We start from the raw sequence: 26,458 nt of genomic DNA on the forward strand, positions 1-26,458 counted from the left end.
TTAGACAAGAATAGGCATCTATTATTTTTCTCACTGGAAAAGTTAATATATTTATAAAGGCAAGATTTAAAATATGTATACGTGCCCATTATAAATCCTGGTACACACATCAATTATAAATATTTTTATAAATTATGGACTGCTTTCTCCATAAAGGCATTTATATTTGTAAGACATTTATAAGAAACTGAAGTTGCTATGAACATCTGTAAAAATGTCATTAGTCTCTCCAAAATGTGAGGCTTTCTAAAACATTTTTCCACTCAACTGAGATGTATTTATTTACTTCTTTAGAGTTATAAATCTCCTGTGCATATAAACTGATATCCAGATAATGCCTCTTTTGAAAGTATCATTCCAAAAATGAATATTAAATGGTATTTTTATGGGTGAACAAGTTTTTAAAATATCATACCGTTATTTTCTTGACAAAATAATCAAGATGCAATCTGCTCAAAATCCTCTATTAACATAAATCTCAACTGTTTCTTGGATCTAAATCAAGGAAGAGTATTTTGGGTTTGGAGTTTTGTATTCTAATAGAAAAGCCCTGCTCTACGACTCAGGGCCAGTGCTCAGCTTCTGGTTCTGGGCTGATAGATCCAGCCATTCAAGGGCTTCAGTGACTCCGCTGGACACTAGGAAAGTACACGGGGCAACACAGACAAACTCTGCCATGCTGGGTCTTATCTTCTGGGGGTGACTCCATTTGCGTAGGTTTAAATGGAGAAGGAAATGGCAACCCACTCCAGTATTCTTGCCTGGAGAATCCCAGGGACAGAGGAGCCTGTTGGGCTGCCATCTATGGGGTCGCACAGAGTCGGACACGACTGACGCGACTTAGCAGCAGTAGCAGCAGCAGCAACGGAGTAAAATGGAAAAGACAGATGATCGTCAGACCCTATCCTTAGTATCGAAATGTTTAAGGATTTAAAAAATCCTGAATCCACAATGAGTCACTTTCTGGAGATGCAGCAGATAAAGGTGAGACGACCTTGTTTACCATCTGCCCCACATGCATGCCGTGAAGGGTTGCTGTTGGAGAACTTGGGGCTGGATGTCTGCGTGAAGCTAGCAGCTGGATCAGTTGACTTGGACACTGGCTCCCTGACTGTCTGATACATTTGCCTCCACAGTCCTCCCCAATCTTCTGAGCTACGTAACCACAAGGGGATGGTTCTCATTGATCGCAGACCCTGGCTGGGGCCAGGCTCTAGGGAGGGAGAATCGGTGAGTCTGGTCAGGCTCACACGGCCAACAACAGCTGGCAGGTGCCCAGAGCCAGTGAGAGGCCATGGAAATCCTCAGAACGAAGCTGCTTTAATCCCTGAGATGTGCAGAACGACCTGCAAGTGTGTTGGGGTGTGGAGCAGTGTCTCAGAAATAGAAGGAAAAATAGGAATCCCCAAAAGGAGAAATATGTTTTATAAAAGTTGGGGTCAGATATTGTGCAGCTGGTTTGGGAAAAAAAATGCAGCAACTTAAAGCATGTCTTAACTCATCCGTTGTCTTTGCTCAGTGGCTCAGCCATGTCTGACTCTCTGTGACCCCGTGGACTGCAGGATGCCAGGCTTCCATGTCTTTCAGCATCTCAGTAGGTGATGCCATCCAACCATCTCATCCTCTGTCATCCCCTTCTCCAACCTTCAATCTTCCCCAGCATCAGGGTCTTTTCTAATGAGCTGACTCTTTGCATCAGGTGGCCAAAGTATTGGAGCTTCAGCTTCAGCATCAGCCCTTCCAATAAATATCCAGGACTGATTTCCGTTGGCATTGACTGGTTGGATCTCCTTGCAGTCCAAGGGACTCCCAAGGGTCTTCTCCAACATCACAGTCCAAAAGCATCAATTCTTTGGCACTCAGCTTTCTTTATGGTCCAGCTCTCACATCCATACCTGATACTGGGAAAACCACAACTTCGACTATATGGACCTTTGTTGCAAAGTAATGTCTCTGTTTTATAATATGCTGTCTAGGTTTGTCATAGCTTTTCTTCCAAGGAGAAAGCGTCTTTGAATTTCATGACTGCAGTCACCATCTGCAGTGACTCTGGAGCTCAAGAAAATAAAGTCTGTCACTTTTTCCATTGTTTCCCTATCTATTTGCCATGAAGTGATGGGACTGGATGCCATGATCTTAGGTTTTTGAATGTTGAGGTTTAAGCCAGCTTTTTCACTCTCCTCTTTCATCTTCAAGAGGCTTTTTAGTTCCTCTTCACTTTCTGCCATAAGGGTGGTGTCATCTGAATATCTGAGGTTATTGATATTTCTCCCGGCAATCTTGATTCCAGCTTGTGCTTCATCCAGCCCAGCATTTCACATGAGGTATTTGGCATATAAGTCAAATAAGCAGCGTACCGACATACCGCCTTGAGGCACTCCTTTCCCAATTTGGAACCAGTCCGTTGTTCCACGTCTGGTTCTAACTGTTGCTTGTTGACATGCAGGTTTCTCAGGAGGTAGGTAAGGTGGTCTTGTATTCCCACCTCTTCAAGAATTTTCCACATTTGTTGTGATTCACATAGTCAAAGGCTTTAGCGCAGTCAAGGAAGCAGAAGTAGATGTTTTTCTGAAATTCTCTTGCTCTTTCTATGATCCAACAGATGTTGGCAATTTGATCTCTGGTTCCTCTGCCTTTTTTAAATCCAGCTTGAACATATGGCAATTCTCACTGTTATCACTCAGCTAGAGCCAGACATCCTGGAGTGTGAAGTCAAGTGGGCCGTAGGAAGCATCACTACCAACAAAGTTAGTGGAAGTGATGGAATTCCAGTTGAGCTATTTCTAATCCTAAAGGATGATGCTGTTAAAGTGCTGCAGTAAATATGCCAGCACATTTGGAAAACTCGGCAGTGGCCACAAGACTGGGAAAGGTCAGTTTTCATTCCAATCCCAGAAAGAAAGAGAGTACCAAAGAATGTTCAAACTATTGCACAATTGCACTTATTTCATATGCTAGCTAAGTAATGCTCAAAATTCTCTGAGCCAGGTTTCAACAATACGTGAGCCAAGAACTTAATTCCTTTACCATTAATCATGAATAAAAGGTGAGTGCTGGAAATGTAGCAAGCACAAGGGAAACACAGCAACGATAGCATTCATCTTAATTACTCTTCTTTTTGTAAACTACACGCGAATGTTGGATCCTATTTCCCACAGAAGTTCATGACTGTGTTTCTCTAGGCTAAAAACACAGATCCAGGAAGGTTTTGGATCACAGATCAGGAAGGCTGTGGAATGTGACAGATAATGGGGTGGAATTCTGATATCCTCCAGCGCTCCCTGCCTGATTCATCCATTCTTCTGTCTCTTGACTTGTGTGTGGCAACAGTTCCCGGAAGTTCTGTGAACGAAGCAGCACTTGTGTTGGGCTTATGTGTCTTACACCAAGCTCTACAAGTCTTCCAGAAATAAGCATTTTTTAAAAAAACAGAAGCGGTTGTTTTAAAACATACCAGCTCAGACTGATTTCTTACTGGGCCTCCCCGCTAATTACAATAAACCCGGGAAAAAGCAAGCAATCCCAGAAGAACCCTGAGAAGTGGAAGAAGGAAGATGGACTGGCTCAGCACCCATGGAGGGGAGGAGCTGCAGGGGGGCAGGGCGGTCTGTTTCCTCACACACAGCAGAGGAGGGCACCTCTGGGCCCGGTGCTTCTAGCCCAACCCAGCAACGGAACTGGAGGGCAGGGACACACTTCCCGCATCTTTCAAACCATGTCTCCCTGACAGCGTCAGGTGGAGCCAGCACACAACCCTGTGGACAGTAAGTGCCAGGGGAGGCACTCTTTATCCAGTGAGACTGATACCCCCCTCCCCTCCAGGAGAGACAAGGGTGGCTGGGGAAGGGGGGCTTGCAAGCAGGGGGGGCACAATCAAAAGCTCCCAGCCCTGGAAATTTGCAATCTCCATAGAGATTCTCCTACCCTACTCAGAGACATGGGCAGCTTTGGCCCGAGGAAACACCTTCCATCCCTCCTGGGGCACCGGAAAGAAACCCGCAAGAACCCCAGGGACCCAGATAAACCAAGCACACCAAAATAATACCTCGAAGGATCTGAAAATTAAACCATCACTGGACCCACATCCCACTCAAGTAGATCAGAACCTGGATGCTAAAGCTGAACAGAGCTGCTATTTGCTAAAATAGATTTCCATAGGACCAAGATTCTCCTAACAAAACAGTCAAAATGCCCAAGAAACAATGAAAAACCACTCATCCTAGTCAACTAAAAATCAGAAGAGCACACCTTGATTGATAAAAGACAATCAGCTGACACCAAAATCAAGATGAAGCATGCTGAAGTTATTTGACGATGATTTTAAAGCAGGCATCACAAGAATGCTTCAACAAGCAATTACAAATTCTCTTGAATTATAAAACAGGACACCTCTTCAAAGACACAGAAGTTATAAGAAAGAACCAAATGGAAACCACAGAACTGAAAAATATCATAGCAGACAGAATACATCAACTCATACCAAATATTTCATTTCACCTGAAGGCAAATAAAACAAAAAACATATGCTGGGTTCTGATAAAACCATTTAAATGTCTAATAACAGATCTATCACTAGTGGCATGTCTTAAAAAATTGTTTTTTGTTACATCTAGTCCTGTTCCTCCAGAGCTGATAATCTTATGAAAGTGGTTAAGGGAACCAATTAGTTACTCTGAAATGATGCCTGACCCAAAGTCTAGAAGTCCTGTCAGCCAAAGTGAAACTGGGTTAAATGATGCATTCAAGTCTGCACAGCACTCTGCTCCATTTCACCACTTTCAGATTTAGTTCCTTCGGGAAGCAATCTCCAACTTCCTGGGCACATCTGATAATTCACCACCATCACCTCTTCAGCACAAGCCAGTAAGTTGTGTCCAAGGAAACAGTACTAGCTTATACGTTCACGTCTCTATTTTTCACAGAACTTCTCCCCTAGCGCATCCTGGGATGCTGCTGTCCTCAGGTGGACTACTGGTGAATTGATGGTGTACTTTCGATGCCCCAGGACTGCTGTGATCACGAGAGAACTGAAAAGCCGGAACTCTGAGGGCAATGGTTTTAGCTACCTCCAGCCTCAGCTAATCAACACAGCCATTCACTTATACACATGAGCTTGCTAGAAGCACAGACCTGGTGTTACTCACAGCATGATAAAAGTGTTTATTGAATGAATGAATCTTTTTCTACAGGAAATGTTGTCAAAGCAAACAGTGTTCCTATTAGTTTGGAAGAAGCATATCCTCAAGTAATACACTTTTCCTAAGATGCCGGAGATGCAAATAATTTCAGTGTTTTCAACAACCGGATGATTCAACTTGCATGATATGTATCCCACACACTGGCTAGTATCTAAGGGATTTAAGTCACCACGAATTCAGTGAGTGACACAGTTGCATGAAACTAATGCTTGGACATCAACAAGTTTAGCTCAAATCTTCATATCTATGTAACCTAAGTTATATTTTACACTATTAATACTAAGACTTTCCCTAACACAACATATTATATATATTTTTAAAAATCAACTTCAACATTAAAAAATTATTATGAATACTGCTGAATCACATTCACTCACATAAATTAAATAACATTGTATTTCTTCTTCATGGTATGTCATAACCTAGTGAGAAGTTGGTTTGTGCAATAGTAACTCAAGATATATTAGCTATAGAGAATCAATTGAGAATCAGTCAACTGAGAGTCAATTCAGTGAAAGAACTCTGCTATCATCCTTCATTTGTTACAATGAACTATAATTTATTAAGGAAAATAAAATATAAAATGTAATTTTGCTTTAAATCTACTAACTGCAGAAAACAAACACAATCATTATAGACTCATGAAACCTGTACACTGAAAAGGACCATATAATGTTAAAAAAAATAGTGTTAAGACCATTCTGTAAAGACTGTTTCTGGTTTTGACTATTTTTCCAATGAGTCTGAGTACATTATGCAGCGTGTTGAGGAATGTAGGTTATGAAAGCTCCTCTGGAAAGTAAAATATTTCTTTCAACCAAAAACATATCTCCTTAGGAAAACAACCCCATTAAAAGTCAAGTTACATCATGCCAGTACACATTTTGAAAACAATTAAATATGAAATGCAGCAGTGATCATAAGATAAGGAATTCAGGGCATATTTTACCTGGCCATACTTTGCTGCCAAGTGCAGCGGGGTCCAGTACTGATTGTCTGCGGCATTGAGGTCCCCACCGTGCTCCAGGAGAAGAGACACTACATCCTTGTAGCCACTGGCACAGGCCATGTGCAGCTGCGACAGAGACAGACGTTGTCAGTCAATGTGAAAGAGCAGTGACAGCGAAGCAGCTCACCTGGCGGTTTGAAGAGATGCACTTAATAAAGTACGGGAGCTGAAGTAGAAAGACCTTTAAAAAAGAAGTCATAGATCACTGTACCTGTACAAGGGGACATCGCCATTCTTTGGGGAAGAAAAAGCTCATGGGGTAAGTATCATTTTGCGACTCTGACAACACGCATTCTTCACGTAATTGCTCCCCTCTCCAGAGCTCCTTTCTACTACTGTAAGCCGAATACTTTCAAATACAAAATAAAGCACTTAGGGACATCGTCCCTTCTTTTTTTAAATGTATTTTTAATTGAAGGATAGTCACTTTACAGTGTTGTGTTGGCTTCTGCCATCCATCAGTGTGAATCAGCAGTGGGTATGTGCATGTCCCCTCCCTCTGGAACCTCCCTCCCACTTCCCACCCCACATCTCCCCTCGAGTGTGTCAGAGCACTGGTTGGAACTCCCTGAGAGGTACAGCAAGTTCCCACTGGCTGCCTGTTTCACATGTGGTAACACGTGAGACTCCGTGCTGCTCTCAGCATTTCCCCCGCCCTCCCCCTCCCACACTGTGTCCACAGGCCTGTTCCCTATGTCTGCATCTCCAGTTCAGTTCAGTTCAGTCGCTCAGTCGCGTCCAACTTTTTATGACCCCATGGACGGCAGCACGCCAGGCCTCCCTGTCCATCAGCAACTCCTGGAGCCTGCTCAAACTCATGTCCATTGACTTGGTGACACCCTCCAACTGTCTCATACTCTGTCGTCCCCTTTTCCTCCTGCCCCCAATCCTTCCCAGCATCAGGGTCTTTTCCAGTGAGTCAACTCATCTCATGAGGTGGCCAAAGTATTGAGTTTCAGCCTCAGCATCAGTCCTTCCAATGAACACCCAAGACTGATCTCCTTTAGAATGGACCAGTTGGATCTCCTTGCCGTCCAAGGGACTCTCAAGAGTCCAAAAGCATCAGTTTTTCAGCACTCATCTTTCTTTATAGTTCAACTCTCACATCCATACATGACTACTAGAAAAACCATAATTTTGACTAGATGGACCTTTGTTGGCAGAGTAATGTCTGCTTTTTAATATGCTATCTAGGTTGGTCATAGCTTTCCTACCAAAGGTCAAGTGTCTTTTAATTTCATGACTGCAGTCACCATCTGCTGTGATTTTGGAGCCCAAAAGCATAAAGCATCTCCACTCCTGCCCTGCAAATGGGTTCATCAGTACCATCTTTTCAGATTGCATATATATACATGTATATAGTTATATAACATATGTTATTTTTCTCTCTCTGACTTACTTCACTGTGTATAATTGGCTCTATGTTCATCTACCTCATTAGAACTGACTCAAGTGTGTCCCTAAAAATGCTGAGTAATATTCCATCATATGTGTATGTACCACAGCTTCTTTACCCATTCATTCACCGATCGACATCTAGGTTGCTTCCATATCCTAGTGATTGTAAACAGTGCTGCAATGAACACTGGGATACACGTTGTCTTTTTCAATTATGGTTTTCTCAGAGAATATGCCCAGTAGTGGGATTGCTGGGTCATATGGTAGCTTTATTCCTAGTTTTGTTTGTTTTTTTTTAAGGTATCTCCATACTGTTCTCAACAGTGGCTGTATTAGTTTACATTACAACAAACAGTGCAAGAGAATTCCCTTTCTTCACACCCTCTCCAGCATTTCTAATGATTTCCCCTTTTATGTCTGTTAGCATTTGCCTTATGTATTGAGGTGCTCTTATGTTGGGTGCATAAATATTCAAAATTGTTATATATTTCCCTTGGACTGATCCCTTGCTCATTATGTAGTGTCCTTCCTTATCTCTTGTAATACTTTTTAAGGTCTATTTGTTTGATATGAGAATCGCTACTCCAGTTTTGATTTCCATCTGCGTGGAATATCTTTATCCACCTCCTCACTTTCAGCCTGTGTCTCTGTGTCTGAAGTGGGTCTCTTGCAGACAGCGTAGATAGGAGTCTTGTTTTCACAGCCATTCGGCCAGCCTGTGTCTTTTGGTGGGAGTGTTTAATCTATTTACATTTAAAGTAATTATTAGCGTCTATGTTCCTGTTGGCTTTTCTTAACTTCTTTGGGTTTGTTTTCGTAGGTCTTTTCCTTTTGATGTTTTCTGCCTATAGAAGTCCCTTTAATACTTGTTGTAAAGCTGGTTTGAAGGTGCTAAATTCTCTTAACTTTTGCTTGTCTGTAAAACTTTTATTTCTCCATCAATTTTGAATGAGATCCTTGCCAAGTAGAGTAACCTTGGTTGTAGGTTTTTTCCCCTTTCAGTACTTTAAATATACCCTGCCATTCCCTTCTGGCCTGCAGTTTCTGCTGAAAGATCAGCTCTTAATCATATGCGGTGTCCCTTGTATGCTACTTGTTGCTTTTCCCTTGCTGCTTTTAATATTTTTCCTTTGTGTTTAACCTTTGTTAGTTTGATTAGTATGTGTCTCAACATGCTGCTGCTTTATCCTGTACAGGACTCCCTAAGCTTCTTGGACTTGATTACTTCCTTTTCCATGTTAGGGAAGTTTTCGACTATAATCCCTTCAAAAATCTCTCAGATGCTTTCTCTTTCTCTGTTGGTATGTTCAATGTTGTTCCAGAGGTCTCTGGGAGTATCCTAAATTATCTTCATTCTTTTTATTCTGTTTGTTAGCAGTTATTTCCACCATTCTATCTTCCAGCTCATTTATCTGTTTTCTGCCTCATTTACTCCATTGATTTGTTCCAAAGTTTCTTTAATTTCAGTAATTGTGTTGTTTGTCACTGTTTATTCTTTATTTCTTCGAGGTCATCATTATACGTGTTAAATGATTCTTGCATTTTTTCCTATTTTTCAGATTTTCTGTCATCTTTACTACCATTACCCAGAATTCTTTTTCAGAGAGTGCGTTTATTTGGTCTTGTGAGCTTTTAACCTTGTTTCTTCATCTGTGCAATGTTTCTGTCTTTTCACTTTTTTCTAACTTACTGTGTTTGAGGTCTCCTTTTCCCAGGTTTCAGGGTCGTATTTCTTCTTCCTTTTGGTTTCTGCCTGTGGTGGGCGAGTCGGCCCAACGGTTTCTGTAGACTTCGTGTTGGGAAGGGCTTGTGCCTGTGCTCTGGCGGGAGGAGGTGAGCTTTTTCCCTCTGGGCAGAGATGTGTGAGGCGGTATGTGGTGGTGGGCCTGTGGGAAGCCTGTCTGCTGATGACTGAGTTTGTGTTTTGTCTTGCTTGGTGTTTGGGTGAGCTGTCCTGCACTGGGTACCGCTGGCAGTTGAGGAATGCCGGGGCTTGGATCCAGCAGGAGGCCTTCATGGAAGTTCTCACCAGCTAATCCTCCCTGGGATCAGGAGTTCACCAGTCCAGGCTAGCTGAACTCACTGCTCCCACTCCAGAGGCTCAGGCCCCATCTCTGGCTGGGGAACCGAGATTCCACAAGATGTTTGTTATGGCATTAAAAGGGATTTGAAAAAACACACAAAAACAAAAAATAAAGCAAGAAACAAAAGACGAAGCCCAGACAAGGGGTAAATGTAACACCAGACAAAAGAAAAAAAACAGAAAACAAAGGAACACACACAGACACACATATAACCAAAATAGTTCAAAGAAAACAAAGTACAAGAGAGTGACCTGGTGAGCAAAGAAAACTAAAAATAATGTCGACCAATTAAAAACAAAGCTAAAACATAAACCAGAAAACAAGACCAAATGAGAGTGCCAACTGGTGAGTGAAGCAAACAAAACAAACTGACAGACATGATGAAACAAAGGAAGACACGAAAAAAAAAATAGGAATGCAAAGTTAAACAGAAGTACATAAAAAGTGTTTCATATATTAAAGAACTACAACAGCAAAAGAACAGTAAGAAAAACAAACAAAAAAAAAAAATTAAACAACATAAAACCATAGAACCACAAAAAGCCAAAGTAGAGGAAGTATATAAAGAAAATTAAAAGTGTGATTTAAAAAAAAATTTCTCAGAATCTTAAATTAATAATAAAAATAAAACAACCACCACAGAAAAAGGAAAAAAAAATCCAGAATTAAGTACAGAACGATTCAAAATACAATAATAATAAAAGCTTTTCTCAGATCTCAGCTGTCAGAGCATCCTTCCCCTCACTGTGAATCACAGTCCACCTCCCCTCCCCAGGATGCCCTCCAACTCTGCTCTGGTCTCTAGACCCGCTGTGGAGGCAGCCCAGACTTTAATCTGGCCCTATTCCTGCATGTTCTTGCCTCCAATGCCAGAGCTTGCCAGAGCTAGGATTTTTTTCTTTTGCCGGAACTCTTTTTATATCTTCCATAGGCACAGAGTCTGCCGAGCTGATTGTGTGGATTTAATCTGCGGCTTGCACAGCTGGTGGGAAGGTTTTCCGTCCTCTTCCTTAGCCACACTGCCCCTGGGGTTCAGCTGTGCTTTTCACCTCCACCACCGCCTGTGTGTTGTCCACAGGGGTTTGCTCCTGAGGCTGCCCTGGAGGATCTGGGTCCGCCCCAGTGAGGACTGAGAGTGGAGGGGGCGCAGCTGCTTGGATCGTGGGGACTCTGGTAGTGCCAGGTACACAGGGTGCCTGGCAGCCAAGAGGCACAGGAGATATGGCCCTCTTGGAGAGTTCTGCTAACAACTGGCAGCTCTGCCCCCAGTGAGAATCAAGCGTGGAGGTGATTCAGCTGCTTAGATCGCGGGGCCTCTGCAGCACCCAGCGTGTGGGGGTCGTCAGTGGCCTCGGATGCAGGAGCTAGGGCAGTGTAGGGTCTTTCACTAGCCCCTGGCCTCCGTGGCTGGTCCTTCTCTGTTGCTCGGCACAGCAGGCGCTCAAACGGGACCCTGGCCTGGGCCCTTCTCCACCGCTCAGCAGAGCAGACACAGAGGGCCACCCTCTCCGCGGCCCTTCTCTATCGGCGAGCTCAGCACCGGGCACGCGGGGAGGGAAAGACTGCAGTGACGGCCCGCCCCGGGCGTGACAGCAGCATCGCCGGGCCTCCATGCCCGCCCGGCCTTCCTCCCAGGCGTTCCCCGCCGGGCTCCCGTCCCTCACGTCTCCTCAGGCCATCCTCCTGCAGTCAACAGCAGATCCTGCCCCGGGACTGCTCTCCAACCCCCAAGCCCCAGCTCCCAGAGGAAGTGCGTCGTGTCCAGGTACGTAGTGCTGTGGGAAGGACTGTCTGCATGGCTCTCGTCCCACGCAGCCGGTCCCGGATACGCTGCTGCGCTCTCCAGGAGCCTCCGATGCCAGCCCTCTGTCCCGAACAGTCGCCCCGATGGGCGATCGGCCCCCCCCAGCCCCACCTGCTGTCTCGGGTGCAGGGCTGGTCCTGCTCAGTCACCTCCATCTCCCTCCTTCCTTCACCCTCCCGGGTTTTGCGAGGATCTGGACATCCCTCTCCGGAAGCCGGGGACGCCTGCCAGCTCTCAGCTGTGAGATCCTCCGCATGAGGGTGTGTTCCTGGTGCATCCTGAGAGGAGCCGCACTCCAGCCCAGCCAGCCCACCACCCTCTTGTCTTCCTGGTTTACTTTCTTAATGCAAACTGACCTACCCCGATGAGATCAGGGTATGGAGGAAGTTTTCAAAGTTTTCTTACAGAGGAATTCTGCTTCTAAGGCAACCGGATTTACCTGCGTGTAAGTTAGGGCCTCCCTGGTGGCTCAGAGGTTAAAGCGTCTGCCTCCAATGAGGGAGACCCAGGTTCAATCCCTGGACGGAACAGAACGGAAGTTAGCATTACACTCGGGCTTCCCTCGTAGCTCAGTTGGTAAAGAATCAGGCTGCAGTCCAGGAGACCTGGGTTCGATCCCTGGGTCAGGAAGATCCCCTGAAGAAAGAAATGGCAACCCACTCCAGTAAAAATAAAATAAAAAAATGTTAAGATTTATCTTACATTTGGTTATTAAATTGCATATCCTAGAAAGGAAGAAAAAGCAGCAGCATAAAGCTGTCTTACTAGGAGCAGACCTTCAGCGAGTCTTTTGCTGACAGTTTAATCTGTTTTGCAGTGGAATAATGGGGTAAAATGACTAATTTTGAATCACAACTGAAATTCCAGCTCAGCTTACAGAAGCCGCATGTGGATAAGACTTTCTTCTTACCATTATCAGCAACAATAGGCAAGCACACACTATACACATACCCTTTAGAGAAAGACAACTCCAATATTAACGTAATCGACCAACCAACTCAGACACAAGAATCAAAGAGGCTGCCGCTTGCTACCTGCTGTGATCCTCAGGGAAGGAGTGCCTCCTGTTCATTGTTACTTTCTCTGTACAAAGCTCAAAGATGATCACAACATCAATAATAAAGCTGGATTTAGCTATTACAGAATAATTACACGCCATGTTTGTGTTCTCTGTTCAATAGAAAAGAAAAGTCACAAGGAATGTCGAAACTGAAGATGGTTGAAAATGATAGCAATTTATTGCTGTGTATTGATTCTCTCCATAGCGTATCTTCTGAAGTGTGTAAGCCTTTTAATTTAGCAGGGATTTGAACATGTGTGCTGTTTTTGTTTAGCTGTGATTTCAAAACAACAACATGGAGTTGTAATATCTTCTGCCAAACAAAGAAACAGAGAGCCCACTGGGCTTTTACTGCGAGTTGGACGTCTTAATTAATGTAGCTCGTGTGTTAAATCGACTACTGATTATCTTTATTTTTAAATTTTTTATTGTGGTAAAAGTTATGTAAGTATAACACATCCTATTTTAACCGTATGTAACTGTAAAGTTCAGTGGCACTAAGTATACTGCGTTGTTATACAACTCTCACCATCATCCGTCTCCTGAATTTTCCACTTTCCTAAATTGAAACTCCGCCCCCGTTAATCACTAGCTCCCCATTCCCTGCTCCCCACCAGAACCTGGGGCACTGGCTTCCACCAGTGCACTTCCTGACCCTATGATTTGACTCCCCATTCCCCGGTTCAGAGGGTAAAGCGTCTGCCTGGAATGCAGGAGACCCGGATTCGATCCCTGGGTTGGGAAGATCCCCTGGAGAAGGAAATGGCAACCCATTCCAGTACTCTTGCCTAGAGAATCCCATGAGGGAGGAGCCTGGCAGGCTACAGTCCATGGGGTCACAAATAGTGGGACACGACTGAGCAACTTCATGATTCAGCAGGCATTCCATGTAAGTATTCGTGTGCACCTACTGTATACTGGGATGCATTTTAAGGTTAACTTAGTATATGTCCTTCAGACTGTACCTTCTTCCCCCCTCACCCGAGACACACAGTAGAAATGAACTATGAATTAAACAGCCCCTCCAGTCTGATTTTGACCCCATCGCTCCACCAAAGCTGCCCTGACGAGAGGGCCAAGGACTCCACGCCACTCAACCTCGCAGCTGAGTCTGTGTCTCCGTCCACTTGACTTCTGAGCGGTATTAATCTGACGGTTAATCGCTCCTCCTCCTCCTGCTCCTCCCGCTTTCCTTACAGGGCTCCCAGGACACCTCCCTCTCTTGGGTTGCTCCCACCTTGGGAGTTTCCACTCCCCCTCATTCCAGGATCTTCCGCCTTGCTATGCTCCATGGCTCAGTCCCCAGTCCGCTTTCCTTCGTATCAGATTAGTGACTTCACCCAGCGTCAAGGGCCTCAACAGCACAAACATGCTGAAGATCCCAATATTGCTTCTCCAGTCTGAACAGCACCCAAATTCCAGACTCCAGTTGCTATTATTTAGTTGCTAACTCATGTCCAATTTTGTGACCTCACGGACTGCAGCACACCAGGCTTCCCTGTCTTTCACCATCTCCCAGGGTTTGCTTACACTCATGTCCATTGAGTCAGTGTTGCCATCCAGCCATCCCATCCTCTGTCGTCCCCTTCTCCTCCTGCCCTCAATCTTTCCCAGCATCAGGGTCTTTTCCAATGAGCCAGCTCTTTGCATCAGGTGGCCAAAGTACTGGGGCTTCAGCTCCAGCATCAGTCCTTCCAATGAATATTCTGGGTTGATTTCCTTTAGGAAGCCCTTTATGAATCAGACTCAATAACCAGCCACCAACTCAGCATCCCCATGGCGATGGCCAAGGGCACTTCTAACCTCACGTCTCCAGAATCCACCCTCATTTCCTTTGCCCTCAGCCGGTTCTTCTCTCATTCGCTGTCAACTCCAGCATTCCAGCTGCTCAAACTAGAAATATTCACAGTCACGCTAAAGCCTTTTCTTCGTCTCTCACTGAATTTCCATCAGGAAATCCCAGCGGACCTTGTTTTAACATGAACGTTAGAAATGAGCCACTTCTCACCGCTGCAGCGCCTGCCGTCTTGGTTTGAGGCACATCATCACCTGTTGGACGAGAGCCTCCTCACTGAACTCTCAGCTCCACTCCTGCCCGTTGACAGTGCATCTTCATCGAGGCAGTCAATGCGAAGATCCTTCCGGAACTGAAGCAACATCCTCTCCTTAGGGCTCTCCAGTGCATTCCTACTTCCCACAGAGCAACTGCCACGGCCCTCACACGAACCCCTGAGACCCAGGGTGGTCGGGTCCTGGTTCCCGCCGCCGCTTGCCATGCTGGCCTCCTAGCTGTTCCCTAGTCACAGCACACCCGGCCCTGCCTCAGGACCTTTGTGTACCCACTGCTCAGCCTGCAATACTCCTCCTCCACACCTGCAGTGTGGGCAGACTTCCTTCAGCTCATCACTCAGAGCTCTTCGTGTCAGTGAGATCTTCTCTGTCTACCTCCCCAAAAACGCCAAGTGCATACCGACCGTGTCTCGTTCTTGTTTTTCTCATTCTCATTTGCATTTATTACTCTTAGGGCTCCATCGACTTAGCCTACTCACACTGCACAGCGTATGCCTTCCCCAGCGAAATGTGAGCCCCCGACAAAGACAAAAGCACTTTTGTGGTTTTGTTCACTATGATTTTGCACACAGGACGCAGTTAGTAAATATTTCCTCAAAAAACTAGTTGGAATATTTTTTCCACTTGAATGTGTTATTTTTCAATAAGCTCTAAAACTGCTTTGTTTTCCTGTAGCTTAGAGTTCCATTTTCAGTAGTCTTCTGAAATTTATATTCCAAAGAGCAACATCAGTGTCCAGAAAGATAACTCTACTGAGCGGTCTCAAAGCACTTAATTTGCATTTAATAAATCTAGGAAGGTATCAGGTCTCACACAATTCTTACTCACTCAGCGACACTGCTTTCCTCACTTACTGTGTTCAGCCTCACACCGTATTTTCCCACAGTAGAAATGGAATCATTTTCTAAATTGGTTGCAACTGCTTCTGTGCCCCCCTTGCTTCTGAGCTTTTCCCTTTCGCTTCTGTCGCTTACTTTCTTGAGACAACACATTCATCTCCACAATAATTAATTCTAACCCCAGCATGCCCGATCCAAGTAATTTTTATGGGTCAATAGAACCAAATGTTCTTCCTGTGATGATAAGACATTGTGCTTACATGCAAATGAGTCCAAATTTAATTGTTATGTGTTCAATTTAATGCAAGTGTGCCTGAGAGCATTAAAAAGCAACGGCAGGCGTTTGTTGGAATTTAGAAATTCATTCATCAGAGTAGCATAGGTTCTTTTGCTTAAAATGAAAACAGTCTCCTGTAAGTTCCAGCTCAAAATTCACACTGACAAATATAAAAATTTACTCTAAATTTGTAGGAAAAACATGCATAAGGCTTAAAAAGATAAATATTAGGTGATGGTATAAGTTATTTGCACTTTTTTTTTGCATGTCTGTTTTGCAAAATTTCTGCAATAAATATGTATTACCGATATAATCAGAAAAACAAAAAAACCTTATTTAGGAGTTAATGATACCCAATTCTGTGTTTCCCGGATCAGTGCACATTCGCAGGGTAAGCAGTGTCTCCTAGTGAAGGGCAGTGACTCACCAGTGTTACGCCATCATCGTTTTTCTCATTAACGTTTCCTCCACAGGACAGGAAGTGTTTGACGTCTGTTAACATGCTCACCGGTCTCCGAAGCTTCATCTGCCGCAGTGAGGTGAGATCCACTCCTGGAGGGAGGGGGGAGAGCCTTTCAGACACAATGTAGAGCTGTTTCTCAGCTGCTGGGGGCAAAAACTCCATCTTATCTTGTATATTTCAACGTGTTCCTCTTTGAAGCCCCTCTTCCACTTTGAATTCTCATTCAAAGCAGCTATAACTGTTTCTCTTGGCATGCAGTCTTACTTCCCGTCAAAGGATACTCTTGAATAATTTTCCTTTTATATCCCAAAATATGACAGAATGCCTTAGCCATGGGGATCTCTCCGTGGATTTCTGTTTTCGTATAAATCAGCAGCAGAGACTGACCGCCCAAAGTACTGTAAAGTACCTGGACTGAATCGAAATGAGTTTAAAGACATGTTTTCTGTTCCCTATGATTTTCTCTCTAAAATAGTTGCTTCTAAAAGGAATGGAATAAAAAAAAGGATTTAGTGGGAGAACTAGAAGATTTTGGATACAGGCTGTGTTATAGATAACAGCATTGTACCAACGTTTGGATAAATGCACCATTCATTCACACACGCTAAGTTGCTTCAGTCATCCGACTCTTCGCGACTCCATGGACCATAACCCGCCAGGCTCCTCTGTCCATGGGATTCTCCAAGCAAGAACACTGGAGTGGGTTGCCATTCCCTCCTCCAGGGGATGAATCTGTGCCTCTTATGTCTCCTGCCTTGGGAGGTGGGTTCTTTACCACTCGCACTACCTGGGAAGCCCATGGCTGTGTACATTTTGAATGTGAGAAGCTGGGTGAAGGGTACCTGGGATCTCTCTGTACCATTTTTGCAAATTTCCTGTATATCTAAAATGTCTTTAAAATATTTTAAAGGATGCTCCAATTGACCATTTCATGACTACTAATGTTAATAAGGAGAAATAAGTTGAGGGGAGAACTGAGAACCGGGCTTCCCTGAAGTGGGTGATTTATGCCACGAGGACTCAGGTCAGCTCACCTGTTCATACCGCTGTGCTGTGCTTAGTCACTCAGATGTGTTTGACTCTTTGAGACCCCATGGACTATAGCCCACCAGGCTCCTCTATCCATGGGGATTCTCTAGGAAAAAATACTGGAGTGTGTTGCCATGCCCTCCTCCAGGGGGTCTTTCCAGCACAGGGTTCAAACCCAGGGATCTTGCATTGCAGGTGGATTCTTTCCCATCTGAGCCACCAGGGAAGCCCAAGAATACTGCAGTGGGTAGCCTCACCCTTCTCCAGGGGAACTTCCTGACCCAGGAATCTAACTGGAGTCTCCTTCACTGCAGATGGATTCTTTACCAGCCGAGCTACCAGGTAAGGCTGTTCACACCTGTATGCAACCTGAGCTTTCATGGTGGTGTAATCTCCATGGTAGCGTGTATCTCTGCATTTCTGCATCTCCTGTTCCTAGCCCTGGTTTCTGGACATACTACTACGGGGAAATAATCCACCTCATTCCAAATGAAAGTCATGACAATGGAAACAGTGATATTAGTGATGCTGATGATGGTGATCATGATGCAGGTGAGATGGTATGACATCTGTATCTGAGCAAGTGTTCGCTGTGAACCAGCTACACTGCTGAGAACTTTTGTCTCTCATCTGCTTGAATCCTTGCTGCAAAAATGGCAAGACAGCAGTGAGCTCGACCAAAAATGAGAGTGCGGCCCTCCTGGCTCCCCTGGACCGTAGCTGACTTCCCCAGGGTGGGACTTGGGAAAGTGATTTAGCCTCGTCTTCCGTATCCTCCATCACAGATAAAATACACATCCCCGAGGAAGAAAGCTAGCGGTAACACTTGTAAGACCTGGCTGCCTGGCAGAGACTGGCATAGTGCCCATCGGCGGTCACGTCCCCTGTGAGCACGCCAGGCCGGCCTCACTGCAGCCCTTGTTCTCTGAGCTTGGACGAACTCCAGAGCAGAGATGCTCGAGAGCTTCAGTGCTGTGTCTTGCACTTATTATTTGCACTGATGGGGTCGGGTAACTTATCCGCTGCCTCAGTTTCCTCATCTGCAAAAGGGGCTGACAGTTTATTCCACTAGATGGCATGAGAATGAGTCAAAACACACACAGCAGGAAAACACAGCTCGCAGGAAGCGCTCGATGGAAGGGACCCGTTGCTTCAGCATCAGTCAGCCTTCTGGCCCAAGCACCACCTGCCACTCACTCAGGGATGTTTCCCTTTACAAGAAGGAGGCAGGGAGAAATCAAACAAAACGAAGCCAAATACTTGAAAAGTGTAGCTCATTTCAAACACTCTGTTCAAGGTAAACCCAGTTTAGTGGACACAGGAGTGAAAAACACCACCAGCCATATCTCAGCTTCCTGGTCATCAGAAGTCATCTCGGAAGAACTGACAGAGTTCCCCAACGGGCACATTGGAGTTTCTAAGGAACAGCTAACACTGTCACTGCCCTCTTCCATCAAGGATTACGGAATTTGACGTGGGAGTTATGTTTGGAAAACACTATCTCTCAGATGTCAGTGTTCAATTTTGGATGTTGAAGTAGCAGAAAAGCCTGACGGTTACAGTACTCTATGGTTCTGCTAACTTTTAAATGTTGCAAGCTTTATCTTCTAGAGAATTAGTTAAACATGCGATTAATGCTGAGTGATAAAAAAGAACACGGCTCAGACACAAATTAAAACAGAAATTAGCTGTCACTCATTTCTGACTTACATTACAACATGTTATGGGAAACGATCTGTTTCTGGTCGCTGTTATAAAGATATGACTGGAAGAACATGACACTGTATCCCTTTATTTTAAAACTTGATTTTGAATCAAATATGATACCAAGTAAGATGTAACTTTTAGATTTTTGTAATGTGTTCAGGGGAAAAAAAGCACAGATGTGTTTTTGGTAAAACAATAGAATGGAAATTCCCTCATTTCTTGGTCAAACAAATTTCTTAAGATGCCCCTGGGAAAAAACCAACCATGAGGACTACAGCCCATAAGAAACCTATTATTTTGTGGTGGGTAACTGGCCAATCTGAAGCTGAAGTGCCAATACTTCGACCACCTGATGTGAAGAAGTGACTCATTGGAAAAGACCCTGACGCTGGGAAAGATTGAAGGCGGGAAGAGAAGGGGACGACAGAGGATGAGATGATTGGATGGCATCACCAGCCTGATGGACAAGAGTTTGAGCAGGCTCCAGGAGTTGGTGATGGACAGGGAAGCCTGGTGTGCTGCAGTCCATGGGGTCACAAAGAGTCGGACATGACTGAGTGACTGAACTGAACTGGCCAATCCTCACTTTTTATTTTCATACAACTTTTTGAAAAAATTAATACCTGACCTGCTTGGATTGGCTTCCCAGCTGGCGCTAGGGGTAAAGAACCCACCTGCCAAAGCAGGAAATGTAGGTACAATCCATGGGTCTAGAAGATCCTCTGGCAACTCACTCCTGTATTCTTGCCTGGAAAATCCCAAGGACACAAGATTCTGGCAGGCTTTCCTTGTGGCTCAGGTGGTAAAGAATCTGCCTGCAGTGTGGGAGACCTGGGTTCGATCCCTGCGCTGGGAAGATCCCCTGGAGAAGGGAATGGCTACCCTCTCCAGTATTCTGGCCTGGAGAATTCCATGGACTGTATAGTCCATGGGGTTGAAAGAGCTGGACACGACTAAAGTATATTAATCTAACAATCTGCTTAGATTTATTATTTTGATTGGAGTTTAGTAATTTTTTGTTTAATTAAGAACATACTGGGAGGGATTGGGGGCAGGAGGAGAAGGGGACGACAGAGAATGAGATGGCTGGATGGTACCACCGACTTGATGGAGGTGAGTGTGAGTGAACTCCGGGAGTTGGTGATGGACAGGGAGGCTTGGCGTGCTGTGATTCATGGGGTCACAGAGAGTCGGTCATGACTGAGCAACTCAACTGAACTGAAGAAACAAATCATTTACCTGAGATGTACAAGTTATTACATGTGATACAAATTATCATTGCCTGATTACATTTGATCATATCAATAAATGCTTGTGTGGAACGGAAAAAACATTAATACCTCAGGTTAATCTGAACTTTATCTTAACTTTCCTTAACTGTTCCTCTTAAGGTAATATTGTTTTGCAACAATTCAGCTTTTCCTTTTCTCCATTATCCATCCTGTATTGGGGATACTCTCTGCTGCTTTCAAAGATAATTTTATCATTAGACTATGATATGACCCATCACATGACTATACAGTGAGAATCCTTAAGCTCCGAGAATTGCATCTAATTTCAGTTTTTGTCTTCATGGTAAGCTTTCTGAGAGATCCAAGACTTCAAAGAAAAAAGGTTAAGCAGGCAAATAAAGAAGTTGCAGCAAAGAAAAATAAACCAGGGATGCCAGACAGGTGTCATAAACCTCTACCAAATCCTTTCCTCCAACTCTGACCACAAGTACACTGCAGGACTGTCCTCGGCAAACTGGGATCACTGTCACCCCCAAAATGGGTGAGTCTGAAGGGGCTGGTGCAGGAACAGCGTTCCGAATGAACTTTGCTAAGCGGGAGGAATATACAAGGTCACCTGTGGACTGAGATCTGGAAGTCCTGTGAAAACTGCAGAGAGAGGGCTAAGGCTGGAGTCAAGACTAGTGTCTAAGGCTGTTCCAAAATATATAGAAAGACCAGGGTTTTAATCAAAGCAGTTGACAGCATGGCTGGTGACATACACGGACATATTAGAAAGATTAGAAAAAGGATCTGTAAGATTTGGTGACAATTCAATGGGAGGGATTTAGAAGAAGAAAAGTGATGTTCAAGTACTCAGATTCCTGGGTGCAAAGGTAAACAGTCCAGAGAGAGTATGAAAGGACAACAAGAAGGTCCATATTGGACAGATTATTTCAACTTACCTGACATCCAAGTCAAAGACACAAGAGAGGTAACAAAACTGCACATACAAGGTCTGGACGGATTTCTAAGCTTCAGGAATGTCCCTGGGGTCAGGCAGGTGCTAAATACTCAAGGGAAGGGGGAGATGAGCCAGAGACAGTGTGTGGAGAGAAGATGCTCAAAGACAGAGCCTCGGGGACAACCAACATTTTGGCTTCTGGGTGCATAAGCAGTGCATCCAAAAAAGTAAGAGAAGGGAGAAAAACGATGGGACGTTCGTAGCGGGGTGACTTCAGAGAAGAGTGTGAGCGAGGTCACTGAACGTCACGGGGAGGGGAGGAAAAGAAACACTGAACAGAAAAGTGACGGCTGGACAGTGAGCCAAGGGCTGCGGCAGCCACCGAAGGCTGTCTCCAGATCAGCAGGGCTAGAAGCTGAGTGGCCGCGGGCTCAGTGGAGAAGGCAGGGAACTCAGGAGATAAATGTGAGCTCCTTCTTCTAAAAGGAAGCATTTGAAAGAAAGGAGAAGGGGCCACAGGTGAGGATATATGCAGAGCAAAGTAAAAAAGATTTGCTTTATTTTTCAGGGCCTTGAAAAAACACATCTCTGTGTTTTCCAGTAGACATGTACAGATGTGAGAGGTGGACCATAAAGAAGGCTGATCCCGGAAGAACTGATGCTTTTGAACTGTGGTGCTGGAGAAGACTCTTGAGAATCCCTTGGACTGAAAGAGGATCCAACCAGTCCATCCTAAAGGAAATCAACCCTGAATACTCATCAGAAGGGCTGATGCTGAAACTCCTAATACTCTGGCCACCTGATGTGAAGAGCCGACTCATTGGAAAAGACCCTGATGCTGGGAAAGATTCAAGGCAGGAGGAGAAGCAGGCAACAAAAGATGAGATGCTTGGATGGCATCATCAACTCAATGTACATGAATCTGAGCAAACTTTGGGAGACACTGGAGGATGGGGAAGCCTGACATGCTTCAGTCCATGGGGTCGAAAAGAGTCAGACACGACTTAGCGACTGAACAAGAGCAACATTTTGCCCACGGTGAGCATCCTTCCTGGATACCTCGAGCTCCCCCAGCAGTGCTTCTTTCTCTGCCAGCTCATTTTATCATCAATTTGCTTTTCTCGAACACCAGCTGCTTTGCCACACACCGGAGATGTCACAGGCATCAGATACTCCCTCAGAACTCCGCAGCCCACTCATCTTCCAGCCCAGGAAGCTCAGGCAGTGAGCCGAGGTTAACTGCTGTGCCTGTGTGTACAGCGTATGTCGGTGGTGATAGGACAATTAGAACTTGTGACCAGCGATTTTCCATGCAATCAACTTGCTCACGACCTGGCCTGCCTCCTGCCACACGCGTCCTGATGCGACAGCAAGATAAACACCCCGATTTGAAACGGGGAGACGCGGAGGGAAAACTCCAGGTGCCGAGCGAGAAGACTGCAGTGCGCCGAACGAGGAAAATCCCATCTTGCAATATGAGAGATTTCTAACAGTATCAGCCCGTGCTGTCACAACAGATCACTCTGAAAGGGCACCAACAAGGGAGGGCGCAGGAAATAAATCGAATTAGACAGCATTCACTGGAACTAGGACAGCGGACCTAGATAAGGAGGAGGGATGTGGGCAGAAGCGGAACCAGATTGTGATGAGGCGGTGGAGGGCCGACGACCGCCAGGCGGAGGCCGGCGCAGGGGCAGGGCAAAGGGAGAGCAGAGTTAAAAATGTAGGCAATGTTAAATCCAATTTGTTCCGGCAAACATGCATTTGGCAAACGGATTGTGACAGCCAGGGTCGGGATGGCTTTTCTCCCAACCATCCAGTCAGTATCTCCCTCAAGTTTCTTTCTTTCCTTAATCGTTTTTAAAATCAGGAATGCACTTATTTTTCTGTATATGGGATAACAATACCGCTCCTACAAACACTCAGTGTTCTCCTGGAACAAAATCTTCTTGTGAGTTGGAAAAGTGTAGAAGAAAAGCTAATTATTTTACAAATAAAGATGCTTAATTTTAGTTCCCAAACAGAGCTACAACTATAGCTATTAGGAAAACAGATCAATGAGAAGAACAGGAAACTACGCTACAAAAGTGAAAGTGAAAGTCGCTCAGTCGTCTGACTCTTTGCCACCCGTGGACTACACAGTCCATGAAATCCTCCAGGCCTGAATCCTGGGGTGGGTAGCCCTTCCCTTCTCCACGGGATTTCTCAACCCAGGGATGGAACCCAGGTCTCCTACATTGCAGGCAGATTCTTTACCAACTGAGCCACAGGGGAAGCCCAAGAATACTGGAGCGGGTAGCCTATCCCTTCTCCAGGGGATCTTCCCGACCCAGGAATCGAACTGGGGTCTCCTGCATTGCAGGAGGATTCTTTACCAACTGAGCTATCAGGGAATCCCATGCTACAAAAGTGGCCCAGCTAATTAAGACAGCCCCAAACAGCCCCATTCTTCACTCAGAGGCACCCCAAGTTTTGCAAAGATACAAATAATAAACCTCCCAACAGTGGACTGTGCATAGCTTTCAGCTCGTTCCCTTTGGAAGCTGTGGGCTCTGACTCCAGCAACTCACAGCTGACAAGATGTGAGAAAGTTCGAGGTCCCTTCTGCAGGAAGGAGCAGGTACCAGGGAGTGACTCCACCGCACCGCCTGTCACCCCACGGATGTGACTCGTGACTCAGTGACCTTCAGACCCACAGCTCAGCTCACACTGTCTCCAGTGAAGATAACATCCCTTACCTTGCTTTCAGAATTAATGAGACTTTTTTTTTTAAGAACCCATGGCTGCGAAGCACTAATTATTATTATTCTAAGCCATCCTCAGAATAAACCTTTTGAGAGGCGCGATCTGGAGGAGGTGCGGGGCCCAGAGAACAAAGAGGCAGGTGCAGGCTTTTCTGGGAGGCGAGAAGTGCAGTCTCCGACGGCGTGCCCCTTGGACACGCTACACCGTTTCTCTGACAAAAGATCACACTTGAAGGGACTAGAGTTTCTTTGGTGTTATTTATACCTGAACCTCAGAAAGAAGAAGAAAACTAAAGACGGGGCATACTTCTTCAGTTTAAGACCATATGGAACTCAGGGTTCCGAATGCCTTCCACTTGGCCAAGGCTGGACTTACTCATGAAATTATACACCCGGGCTGTGCAATTAAGCGTTCTCTGTCAGGAGACACATCTGGGTCCCTAGCCTCAGCTTTTCAGGATGGCTCTGGGACCAACTGTGGCTTTCTTCTGACAAGTTGAGCTTCCAAGTGTCCCCAGAAATGGATGCAGAGATGCTGGGCAGACTGCCCTTGACTTGAGCCCTCGCTCACCTGCATGAGATGCTTAGGAGGCTGGACGTGTTCTCCCAAGAGAAGACACTGCACACGGCCTCACACTCATTAGCCCAAAATTCAGTTGTGCTGGTTCACTTCTCCTCCCCTCCCAGCGGACAAGAGATTATAATTACAAACCCAGTCCCGCTAATTAGGGACTCTGGGGCCCTTTACAGCTGGTCTCCAGATTTCTGCCAGCTTGCAAACATGCACAGGTGAGACTGTCTACGAAACACTGCCCAGAACGAGGCCTCGTTTCACACAATCAAGGGGAGTGATGTCTGTCCAGACTCATGTAAGCACGCCTCAAATATATGCACCAAGAATTCTAACATTCTGTCTCTCTTCTATGGCTTTTTGCAACATCAGCCTACCATTTTCATCCAGGTAGGTCAGCAGGATGGAGCTCGATTCAGTGCCTTCCATGGCATAATCCAGTGGGATGTTTCCATTGACGTCCTGGAGAAGGACGTTGGCTCCAGCCTACAAGCAGAAAAGAAAAATGAACATGCACACGGTTAGCATAAGGGCTTCCCAGGTGGCTCGGTGGTAAAGCATCTGCTTGCCAATGCAGGGACTCGGGTTCCATCCCTGAATTGGGAAGATCCCCCGGAGAAGGAAATGGCAACCCACCCTAGTGTTCTTGCCAGAGAATCCCATGGACAGAGCAGCCTGGTGGGCTAGAAAAGAGTCAGACACGACTGAGCAAATAAACATCGGCAACTGTTAACATAGAAAGCAGATCAAAGCTTGCATTTCTATCCTATTTAGGGAAGTGACCCAGAAAAGTTTACGTTAGATACAGCTGGCAGGATCACATAGGAAACTGGAGTTACTTTTTGAAGACAAATTATAGTAGATGTTTTGTGATCAACTCTGATGGACCAAAAGGGTTCAACTGACCCTTGATAGGATCAAGACCCCAGCCCCAAGTACTCATCCCCACCCCTACCCCACCATGCTGTGCCATAAGACCCTCAGCCATGTCCGACTCTTTGCAACCCCATGGGCTGTAGCCCACCAGGTTCCTCTGTCCATGGGATTCTTCCTGGCGAGAATACTGGAGTGGGTTGCCATTTCCTCCTCCAGGGTATCTTCCCAACCAGGGGATTGAACCCGCTTCTCTTATGTCTCCTGCAATGGCAGGTGGGTTCTTTACCACTAGTGCCACCTGGGAAGCCCCCCTCCAAAAGCCCCCTGAAAAACCCCAAATAACCAATCCCTGGCTGCTGAGCCAGGCACACCTCTGTGCCCGCTGCACTAGAGCTGCTAGAGCTGTCCTAACACAACAGACTGGCCCTGCCTTTGGAGGCTGACTGCCTGTGTGAACTCTGAGCTTCCCCAGACCATCCTGCTAAGTCTGAATGCTCCTTGCTCTCCACAGAAACTCACTGGAGAGCTGTCCTCATGCCACTGTTGCGTTGATGAAGCCTGAACCCACGGACTGTAGCCGGCCGGGCTCCTCTGTCCACAGGATTCTCCAGGCCAGAATACTGGAGTGTGTGGCCATTCCCTTCTCCAGGGGATCTTCCCCAGCCCAGGTTCGAACCCGAGTCTCCTGCATTGCAGGCAGATTCCGTAGCATCTGAGGCACAGGGCAGTCCAACACGGTCACACACAGTCCCTTTAATAAAGCCTGAGCTCATGGCTTCTGGCCGGTTTTTCTCTTTCCAGAAACTGCTTTCCGACAAAAAAAGCATCATCTGGAGACGTTAATGGATGAAGCGCATCAGATACAACTATCAGACATCTTTCAGCTTCACAGGCTCTCTCGCTCAGGCGCCTCTGAGCCCACCTGCTCAACTCCGCCCCTCCCCCAGCACAAACATGATGACGGACGCGCTTTCATCCTTGGTAATAAACAAGCAGTCACAGCAATTGTTACCCTGTCTCTACCTTTTTTAATGAGCTCCGTAAAATTTACCAGGCAAGATTTCCCATACGTCTCCTCCCAAAAACCTGTCACTAAACGCAGGCCAAGAAAGTGAACATTTCACCCTATTCTTCTTCCTGAATACAAGTCTGTA

The 26,458-nt window shown here is 45.6% G+C and overlaps 1 protein-coding gene across 1 annotated transcript in view; it reads right to left on the minus strand.

Moving 5' to 3' along the window:
* MYO16 (myosin XVI) overlaps positions 1–26,458 on the minus strand; it is a 478,842-nt gene that overhangs the window by 302,861 nt on the left and 149,523 nt on the right. The window contains exons 5-7 of the mRNA XM_055426698.2: positions 24,806–24,914; positions 16,167–16,291; positions 6,148–6,273 (exon numbers count right to left, since the gene is read on the minus strand). Of these exons, the coding sequence (XP_055282673.2) occupies positions 6,148–6,273; positions 16,167–16,291; positions 24,806–24,914 (360 nt within the window). The remainder of the gene's footprint in view (positions 1–6,147; positions 6,274–16,166; positions 16,292–24,805; positions 24,915–26,458) is intronic.

Source organism: Moschus berezovskii, chromosome 13 (assembly GCF_049115385.1).
Source record: "Moschus berezovskii isolate FMDL1 chromosome 13, NW_MosBer_1.0, whole genome shotgun sequence".
Lineage (NCBI taxonomy): Eukaryota > Metazoa > Chordata > Mammalia > Artiodactyla > Moschidae > Moschus > Moschus berezovskii.